The 10,699-nt window shown below is 41.4% G+C and overlaps 1 protein-coding gene across 2 annotated transcripts; it reads left to right on the forward strand.

The window, feature by feature from the left end:
- The first annotated feature begins 145 nt into the window (after nt 1–145).
- On the forward strand, nt 146–8,303 carry C4H3orf38 (chromosome 4 C3orf38 homolog). 2 transcript variants are annotated; one of them, XM_028726776.2, is made up of 3 exons: nt 146–371; nt 4,778–4,998; nt 6,114–8,303. In XM_028726776.2, the coding sequence occupies exons 1-3, from the start codon at nt 233–235 to the stop codon at nt 6,705–6,707; spliced, it is 954 nt and encodes a 317-aa protein (XP_028582609.2). In that variant the 5' UTR covers nt 146–232; the 3' UTR covers nt 6,708–8,303. The 2 variants fall into 2 exon arrangements, with proteins under 2 accessions (XP_028582609.2, XP_077783351.1); XM_077927225.1 differs by lacking the exon at nt 146–371 and adding an exon at nt 1,258–3,751.
- The last annotated feature ends 2,396 nt before the right edge of the window (nt 8,304–10,699 follow it).

The raw sequence follows: 10,699 nt of genomic DNA on the forward strand, positions 1-10,699 counted from the left end.
TCGCGCGAAGTGTCGAGGGGGCGGGACCGGAGGCTGTTCGCAGAAACACCCGAGCGGCGGAAGCACGTTGTCCCTTGAGCCTGTCGGTTGCCAAGGTTTCCTGTGGCGGGGGGGAGGGGGAGAAGAGGGGGGCACTGGCGGCTTCTGGGGGGGGGGGGGGAGGCCTCTGCCTGCGCTCCTCACCTCGCGCCACCAAGAGGCGACGCCGCCGCCGCCGGCCGCCACCACCACCATGGCTTCGGCCTGGGCGGGGTTGACTGAGCGCGAGCGGGACGGCTGCCGGGAGCTCCTGGATCTTCTCCACACGGACGACCTGCTGTCGCTGACGGACACGGTGACTAACCGCCTCGTGCAGCCGGACGACCGCCAAGGTATTGGGGGGGGGGGGGAGTACGCGGAAGGGGCCTGCGGACTTTAAGGGGGGGTGGGGGGGAGTAGAAGTGGAGCTTTGTGGGTCTCACTCCGGAGCGGACTCTGGTCTCCTAGCTTAGCAAATGCAGAGACTCTGGCCAGAGATGGGCGAAAGCGGGGCGGAGACCTTGAGTCCCTGTCAGGGGGGAAAGGTGGGGTTTCAGTAAACAAACAAGAACAATAATCGCTTTTTCGAACATAAGCGCCTATAGAGAGCCTCGAGGGGAAATGTTTGAACCGAATGGAAAAATAATAATACTGCATAATTTTGGTATTTCTAAGAGACGGGGGGGCGGGGGGAGGATGAGGACAACAATGAAAGATGGGGTTAGTATTTTGGAGTTTGTTTTTAAGCTACTTCATTTCTCTCCACACACACATTCTCCTAACTTTCAGTGTTTTTTTAAAAAAAAACACCGCCAGCGATTTGAAAACAAGTGCAGATATTTGTATGCTGTTTTGCCGCAGTAGGTCTTCGGGTTGTAGGAACAAAACTGATATTCTGCTCCAAGTGTGACTTGACTCTTTGGCTCATAGAACTGCAGAGAAAACAGCAGGCAGAGTTCACTTAGCAAGTCTTTGAACTTCGGGAGCTGTGTTGTCGTTGTGCACAGCTGTTTTAAGGGGTCACAGTTGCAAAGTATGTATTTGGAAGGGGGAATCCTTAAGCTTCATTAACTGAAATCCGTATTTTTTTTTTAATCTTTAACAAATCCATCTGAAGATTCTAGCTGACAGGAACTGTCTGCCCTCTTGGCCCAGAGTTTGTCACCCGTCCTGCTTCCAGATCTGATTGAAGAGGTTTATACTTGTAAGCCATTCCAGGAGCCTTTTTCACTAACATTTAGTGGGTGTTAGAAATAAATTTGTTTGACCAGAAAATATGTCCAGACAAAAATGCATGCTGTCATGTTAGCTATAATTTTTTGTTTTATTTTGTAAAAATAGGGATTTTTATGATCTTCTGATAGCGTATGTTTGTTAAAGACTATTTGCCAGTTAAATATGATACTGGCATATTAAATTCATGTCTCTTTGATGAGACCAAAATAAATAAGTACTTTATATTGCTAATACACCTTTAAAAATAGCTTGCAGTTTGGGTCTTTTACTATTATTTTAACTGTGTCCAGATATAAGGGAGCCATTATGAGAAAATCGCTTTGTGTTGTTTCCTATTGTTACTTGGCTGATGATTTCATACAGCTGCGTGAGTAGTAGTGTCATATGATAAAAGGTAATGCTTATTTGTAGGTAGATAGAATTTGAAGTATGTGGTTACTGTGTGGAGTTAGTAGTGTCCATGGCTTCATGCAGCCCCACAGGTGGGACACTGAAAAAAAGTAGGGGAGCTTCTAAAGTTTTCGAAGTCTGTTCTTGCCATTGAGAAGGAGGCATTAGTGACTCAGTGTTGTGGGTCAAGAGGCAGCTTCCATTCTGCTTGGTTCTCTTCTGACCGCCAGGACAGTGGCAGCTCTGCCTCTCCAATCCTCGAGTGGTATTGAACACTATTCCTACTCACAGTAGATCCATTGAAGTTATTGGACATTAATTTCAGTGGGTCAACCCTGAGTAAGAATTGGTCGGATACAACCCATTGTTTGCAACTAAAAGAAAGTGTGTTCAACTGATCTGCCCTTGCCTCTCCTGTCCCTGTCTGAATTTAGTTTGTACGTATGTGGATTCTTGGCATAGGGGCTTCTTTGTGTTGCTGCCTATTGTTACATAACCAATATTTTCATACAGCTGCACATCTACCACATAACACAAATGCCCCAACTAATACCATACCATGTACATGTGCAGTCACAGTACTATAAAAAGGAATTGCAGCTGTGTGTACATACATAATTTAAAATACAGTGATCTAGTAATGATTTTTTTACCTGGTGAAGAAATGGTTCTAAGACTCACTCTTACCAGCGAGCATTTAAAACCTCTGTAATTCTTAGTGTTGTATCCAGTAGACTTCTGCTTATGTAACAGAACTTTATTTTTTTAAGCTTCCTGAATGTTCTTTTAAATTGCTCTGGAGGGTTGGGCCTTCTGAAGACCGATTTTGAGGGCAGTTGCAGGACTATGGTAGGGAAGCAGAAGAAAGTGAAGTCCCATTGTGTGAACAAAAGCTAGCTTCCACAACACTGGATTCTTTGCTTACTCAGCAGTGATCAAATACATGTGATTGCAGCAATAATTTATAATAAAGAACTGAGCCTACAGAAAGATTATACCAATGAAGGTGTTCAATTTAAGTTTAGCACTTTGTTCTGCCTATAAACTAGAATGCTTGTAGAACACTAGAATCCTATGTTGTGTTTTATTTGTGGGATGTGTTATGTTTTTTGGGGAAAAAGAAATCCTACACGAACTTGTCAGTATTCTACTACACTGAGCATCTGGCTAGATTGTCCAACTTTCATCTCTTCCCATCTTCCATCAGTGCCTAGGGGAAGGGCTACTCTGCTTTGGAACACAGTGAAGTAAAGTTTTAGCTCCAAGTGGGAGGTGGGAATTAAAATAAGAACATTTATGTGCTTATCTGAGAAGGTTTTTGGGGAGTACATAGCCGGCTTTTTAGTACTTAAAATATAGCCTTTGGAAGGTGCTCTGATTCAATTTAAAATTTAAGAAGCCAAACTAAATAAAGTTATAAGACTTAAAATAAATTAAATATTTGCAGTGTAAATGGTAGAGGTTTGCTGTGAGCACATGTTGCACCTTATATTTGTAGCATTTGGAAGCAACTCAAAACTGTTTTGGATCCCCTCTATCATTTTCTTCTCTAGTTTTTTGGTGACCCAATGACTTTGGGAGAAGGAGAGCTTTCCTGCTAGGTGATTTATTTTATCTTTGTTATACTGGCAAAGGCATTTTTTTCTCACCCCTCCACCACCTCCTTCCTAGAAGTACACTCTGTGAAATAAGAGAACACTATTTTTTTTATTGTTAGGAAAAGAATAGTTGGAAAATAAGTCTAACTCCATCGCTTATGCCCTGCTTTCACATCCAGAATGATGACTTACGTAAAGAAGACCATTCCTCTCTCAAATCACTGTGATTGGAGTACACCAGGGGTGTACAAACTTTTTTCAAAGTGGGCGAGATTTGATGAAGTGAACAAGCATGAGGGCCAACCAAAGCTTTTTTTACAAGTTTACCCTAAAATTGTTGAACTTTGTTTAGGATTGAAGTTGATGAGTTTTTTAAAAAAAGATTTTACCCCAGGACATATACTGCCATGGGGGCTGGATTAAATCGACCGGCAGGCTGGATTAGGCCCCCGAAATGGACTTTGGACATGCCTGGAGCACACTGAGAAACTTATCTACTGTGATTAAAAGTTAGTCCTGTCAGTCAAAATGAAATATTATTCCACCTCCCCTCCCCTCTCCTTTGCGCATACACACCCTTTTAAATTCTGAGCATTTCCCCACTCAGCTTGGATTTGTATCTCAAAAGAGAAGTGAGGGATGTGTGTTTAATTTTATGGAAAAACACAGGCAACAGACTTACAAGTTTGGTGATTCCCTGTTTGCCCTTGATACACTTTGTTAGGCAGGCAGTCCAAGTTGGAAACATCAAAGCCTTCCTGAATCACCCCAATATGCATCATTATTTGAGGTATACAGAGAGCTGATGCATATTCCTAGTAAATAACTATATGGGGGGAAATAACTTGTTGCATATATTGATCCTTGTACTTGAACATCTTTAGGCAGACTTAATTATGATAAGGATTATTCTGTTTTGATTGGTGAATAATTCTTGATTGAAACATGCATTTCCAATGGATCTCTTATTGGCTGTCAATGGCAAGCTGAAGGGTTGTAGCTATGTAGCAGAGCAGCTGCTTTGCATGCAGAAGATCCCAGGTTCAGGCCCCATCTTCTCCAGGTGGGATAGGGAAAGACCCAGTCTGAAACCCTGGAGAGCTGCTGCTAGTCAGTGTAAATAATACTGAGCAAGATGGAGGAATGATCTGACCCAATATAAGGCAACTAGCTTCCTATGGCACGTGGAACTTGTTTTCTTGCCAACCAACATGTGACTTAATTACATTGGACCATGAACCTGTGTGGAAAAATATGTTCTGAATAGCAGTTGCCACTGAAGACAGACTCAACAATATTTAGGCCTCTGTCTTCAGTGAGAACCTTGCTGCCTTTTACCCATTTCTTTGACTTGGGAGAAGGGTATGAGGGAAGGAACACCAGTGGCAAAATTTTGTGTTTTTGAGAGACATAATAGCTTGAAAGCACCTTTTAACGGTTCTCAAGTGATTAAGACCAACACTCAAGTTCCAGCTTTCTTTTGCAGAATGATAATTGGATTCAAGGAACACCGCTGTTTCTGATTTTATTTTCAGAAGCCATAAATGCCATCGTATTGTACAGTCAAAGTGCTGAAGAGCTGCTGAAGAGAAAGAAGGTATTTCGAGAGGTAATCTTCAAGTATTTGGCAGCAAAAGGAGTCGTAGTGCCGCCTTCTTCTGAAAAGCACCAACTTGTTGATCGTGCAAAGGAGTACTGGTGTGAACAGCTAAAAGATAATGGCTCGGAAGAAATCTATACTAAGCCTGATGTACAGGTGAGGTTTATTGTACATGTTTTATAAATTCAAAGCATTCTTTTTGGAAATTAGTTGCTTGTTCATGCTTTAATATGTTGTTCACATTTGTCTTCTATGGAGTAGCAGGGGGCATCTTCTTTCTGTTAGAAGTGTGTCATGTGACAGCGTTTTTGTGCAACATAAGCATCGGACCTTCCTGTCTGTTCCTCACATGCTTTGAAGATAGTAGAATAACAGGTTTCTAAATGAGAGAGGCTTCTCTGAGTGATTCCTACAGAAAGTAGGCCGATTTTGGAAGCCATATTCAGCACAACTGTGCTTTAGAGCAGAGATGGGGAACCTGTGACCATCTAGATGTTTGAGTCAAACCCCTTTCATTCTCTGCAAGCTCCTACACATTTTTGAGGTGAGGCAACCAGAACCATAAACAGTATTCCAAATGCACTGATGCCATAGATTTGCATCATGGCATTATTATATCAGCAGTTTTATTTTCAGTTCCTTCCTAATGATCCTTAGCATGGAATTTGATAAGAATTTTCCTATCTCACAGCTGCCGCACACTGGATCAGCATCTTCATTGAGCTACACAGAACTACCCCCAGGTTTTGTTCCTGGGTAGTCACTGCCAGTTCAGGCCCCATGAGTGTATATGTGAAATTAAGATGCATCCGTTTTCACTTGTTTATATTGATTTGCATTTGCCATTTTCCTGCTCATTCACTCAGTTTGGAGAGTACTATGTGTACATCTGATTTCCCCCTACTTCTTTTGCTGCCTTGAACATGGGGGAGGAGAGGAAGTAGAAGTCCTATTGTGTGAAATCCACTTGTTCAGCATTTCATACAACCCATGACTAATGAATGGTTCCTGTTTGCACAAAACAAATCTACAGAGGTTTTTTCTGCCTAATAAAGTGGATCCAAGTAAGCTGTCTATTCCACACATCTTTGGACAGCCCCTTCATTTGGTTTGCATAGTTCTGAACATTTTCAAAGCAGAAATTATGGCTGTGTTAATTGTTGCATTCCATGTTGCATTGATGCATTGCATTTGCTGAACAGTACCATGTGGAAAGGAATCAGTACATTTTGTTACTGCTTAAAAGTAAAAGTCCCTACTTTGTTTTTCAGAAACCTGAAGAGGGAGGGAAGGAAGGAGGAGACAAGCAAGATCACAGCAAAGATTGCCACAGCCTGGGAGAGGAGTTTTGCCAGTGGTTCTTTGGAATTTTGAACTCTCAGAACCCGTTGATTGGAGAACCACATGATGAATGGGGACCACAACATTTTTGGGATGATGTAATCCTAAAGTTTTGCTATAACACTTCAGAACAAAACATGGAAGAGTACTTGGGTGCAGAATTGGTTAGCCTTCGTTTACTGTCATTGGTGAAAGAAGAATACCTCTTCCTGAACCCGAACTTGGACGCTGGTGGGCTGAAGTGGACAGTTTCACGACATGGGTTAGTTGTGGTGGCAGTAGCAGGCACAGTTCATAGAAATACTTCTTGCTTGGGCATCTTTGAACAAATCTTTGGACTCATCCGATGCCCCTTTAGGGAGAATACGTGGAAAATCAAGTTTGTGAACCTAAAGATTGTTGGTCAGAATGCCGTGGAACCTGGGACCCACTTAGAAAGACCTTGCATAAAATATGAGCAGGAAGAACTCCAGGAATTCTATGTTTCCAATGATCTTTCCTTGGTTGAGTCTCAAAAATCCTGAGCATTCTGTGTGCAGAATGAAGTAGAACAGTTTGTGGGCCCAGAAAATACAACACATGAGCATACTTGAGCATTCAAGTAAGTTGTTTGCTTCTATTTCTTGAGTTAGACTTTCTGGTTGGATGACAAGCCAAAGTACCGCCTAAACAACTAGTGCTAATTGGGTTGACACCTAGTGCTGGTTGGGCTGACTCAAGTTCCCTAAAGTTACAGTCTGGCACCCTGAAGAGAAAGGAGGAATGGTGAGCAGATGCTTACATTCTCTCCCTCCTGCTACTCTTCTCTCTCCTGCCCTTCCTTTCCCCCACTGTGAGACATGGGGAAGTAAGCAGAAAGAAGCAAGCACAAATGAGAAGGATGCAAAACGGGGAAAGACGCATCATCATCTTGTCTGCCTGTGGCTTCCTCACCTCCTCCTCGGGGTAGCAGTGGGGGGGGGGGGCGGGGTGGGTAAGGGATATGTGTGGATTAAGACCACCATATTGCCAAAGATTACTTAACAGTCACTGGATCTGTGAAGGTGTCTTCTCTTAGAGTAGTTCTTTCACATTAAAGAAGCCCTAACAATGATGGAGCCAACATTAATGTGCTACTGTTAGTTGGAAAATTACATTTCTCTTGGGTTCTTTTTGTAATTTGCACTTGTCACTTAATATTTTTTGTGTAAAAGAAACAATGTTAGAATTACAGCTGCTGTTGATCTCAATGCAATTACTATTTACTAGGTATATAAAAAAAAGGTTAATTAAAGAAATGTTTATAAGAATTTCACGAATCTCAGGGTTGTATAGTGCAATGTATTTATTTTTTTTAATTTGCAGACATTTATGACTTGATTAAGCTGGACACAATTTAGGAGCTGTATAGTACAACTATACTTAGTCTTACATCTAAAATTATAGCTACAGTGTTTAAGAAATTTCCATTGATAACCCTTAAAAACAGACTAACTTCACTTTTCTATAATTGTGAAATATTTTAAATCTATCCCACTTCACAGTTCATTGTGTCTGATTCTTTGTATGGCAGCATAGATACTAAGGATGAGCAGCTATAAAATTCAGAAAAATGTAGTTCTGATTTGGGTCAATTATATCAAACTACTTTTTCTCTCATTCATTATTTATTTATTTATTTTAATCCAGTACAGGCTCCAGTTCTGAAACATAACTGGATGATATCCAACGTAGCCATACGTAGAACAGACCCATTGAAATCAGTGGACTTAAGTGGTTCTGCTCTGAGTATGTCTGAGATTAGTTGAAAATTTTACGGAAAATTATTGGGGCTTACAATCCTGAGTTTCAAGTTTGCAATGCACCTTTAATACTTGGATTCTTGTTAAAATGTACTATTTTTATATAAAAACAAGTGAATGGCAGCATTTGAAAATCCTAAAGTTCTTGAAATCTTCAGGACTATTTTTGAAATTACACATCAAAGACTTTTTTGTATTACATTGCCTTTGGCAAAAAGGTGGAGGAGCTCCTTTCCAAGCAAAACAAACAACCAAAAAACCTGACAGCTATCCTGGAAACAGAATGCCACCTGTATGTACAACTATAAAAAACAAAAACAAAATGCTTGCTAAAAAGGACAGACGTTTCATTTTGTGAAAATGTAAGGTCATTCAATATGCAGTCTTTTCTTGATATCAGTACAATGCAGTCAGCTTCTATGAATGTTTCACTGTAGGTGTGGGGAACTTTTGTCCCTCCAGATGCTGCTGAAGTGCTACTCCAGTCAGCCCTAGCCAGAATGCCCATTGGCCAAGGATGTTGGGAGTTATAATTCAGCAACACCTGAAGAACCAAAGGTTGCGCACACCTGTTATGGGCTGTTGCTTCTTCTTTGCCTTTAACAACAGGTCGTGTTAGCAGGTAGTCACATTGGCCGCCATGTTTTCCAGTAACCCTTGTTGCTACTGATCCAGGTTTAAGTTTATTGTATTGATTTACAAAGCCCAGAATAACTTGGGTCCAGGATATATCTCAGGGATTGCCTTAACCCTTTATAATCCAGCTTGATCACTAAGATCATCTGCAGGAGCACCTTTGGTCATTTCCTGAGTTGGTGAGGCTCATTTGACATCAACAAGAAACCAAGCCTTCAAGGCCATCGGCCCAGGCCTATGCAACATCCTGCCAATAGAGATTCAGCCGGGCATATTCTGTGCCAACTTTTAAACACATGCTGAAAACTTTTGGGACAGACCTATGCAAACAATTAAGAGTGCATTCACCACAATCGTCTATTGATGTTTATTTTAAATTTATTTGTGCTTTTGTTTTTAACTTGTAAAGTGATAAGCTTTACATTTTTATACTGTTAAAAACTGCTGTAATATATTTTTAATGATACAGCAGTATATAAATATTTGTATAAATAAACAATAAATAAAGTGAAAACAGAGACCCACACGGCTATAATTGCCAATACACCTGCAAGCTTTTCTCAGCTGACACTAGAAATTTCTGCAGAATTTTGAAATTCCTGTTTTGCCAGCAAGGCACATAAGACACCCTCCAGTTGGTGCAAAGAGTTGCAGACCAGCCGGTATAGAGTGAAATCCAGTGCATAATTCACCCACAGAACAGAAAGCAAAATCCTTCTGAGAGGTGGGGGCCGATTGTATATAACTTTGCTGTACTGCATGCTCAAGACATAATGAATTTAGTGCCATCTAGAAGTGTGTGTGCTGGATTTGAACATCTCTCCTTTTTGTTATTTAAAGAAATTTCTTTTTTCATTGACACGGGGGGCAACCATTGTACCATGGTTAAAATTTGGTAGAGGTGGCCAGGTCTGGATAAAAACGGCTAGAGGTTGGATCTAGCCCATGGGCTATATGCTGGGGATTTATAGATTAAGCAGAAGTTTACCACTTCACACTTCCTTGATGCCTCATCAGTAACGCAAAGGCTGGATATTTCCTTTGGCTGAATGTAAGAATGAAAGATCACAGGAGACGAGAGAGGCAGGTGCAACATGAGGCGTCTGGCCAGGGCGGACCCTGGGAGCCCTTTTTATTGAATATTACAAACATTGACACAGGTGTGCTTGTGGCTGATTGGTTGATACATACATACACAAAGAAACTTGTTGTTGATTGGTTAACATAAGCATAAGGCGGGAATTACATGTGAGAAATGGGGGTTACGTATGATCATTTATTATCGGTGGATTAAAGGCTGGGAATCGGCTGGGAATCGAAGGTAGAACTAGACAGGCATGAAGCCTCCTAATTAAATTGTAATGATGGATCATGGCATGAAACAATATAACAATCAAGTTCTGTAGATGTGGTCAGCTAGGCATGAAGAGCGGGTCATGTTGTTTTCCATGAGCTTAGGATGACTGAACAAGGAAAAGAATGTCCTGGTGTTTAGAACAGATCTGTACAGTGTGTGCAAAAGCAGGGAGAAGATTATAAGCAAGACTTCCCAGAATGCAAGAGAAAAGGTGCAAGGCTTCCCCAAAATGCAGCAGTTTTGTGCAGAAGGAGAACTAGCAGTTATATGCAGAAAGAGGACTTCCCTTTATCTCCCCCTTTCTTTTCTTGTTTGCGAGGCATTCTGGGTAAATAAGGCAAAAATATTTCAGGATTAGTGGTGTGCCAACAAATGCCCAAAATAAGTTCGCCAGGGTCGATGGGACAGAAATATTTCAGGATACGTGGTTTGCCAGCGCATGCCCAAAATAAGCCCATCCACATCTCACCTTAGGTTTACTGTTGGTGTTGCCATTTCGCAAAGTAGGCAGCAAGGAGTTTATTAGGTGGTTGAGGGGGAGAGAGAAGCCGGGAGAAAAGACTTATGAGGCCAGGAACGCATTGGAGGAAGCAACATAACAAAATTAAGATGCATATAATGACAAGGGCATATTGAAAGAGATTACGAAGCCAAGTAAGATTAGGTAGCCAAGCAGTAAGCCACTGGGTGAAGGAACCCCAGAGGCCAGAAAGTCCAACATCTTGTGTAATGTGGTGTGTAA

The sequence above is a fragment of the Podarcis muralis genome, chromosome 4 (assembly GCF_964188315.1).
Source record: "Podarcis muralis chromosome 4, rPodMur119.hap1.1, whole genome shotgun sequence".
Taxonomy (NCBI): domain Eukaryota; kingdom Metazoa; phylum Chordata; class Lepidosauria; order Squamata; family Lacertidae; genus Podarcis; species Podarcis muralis.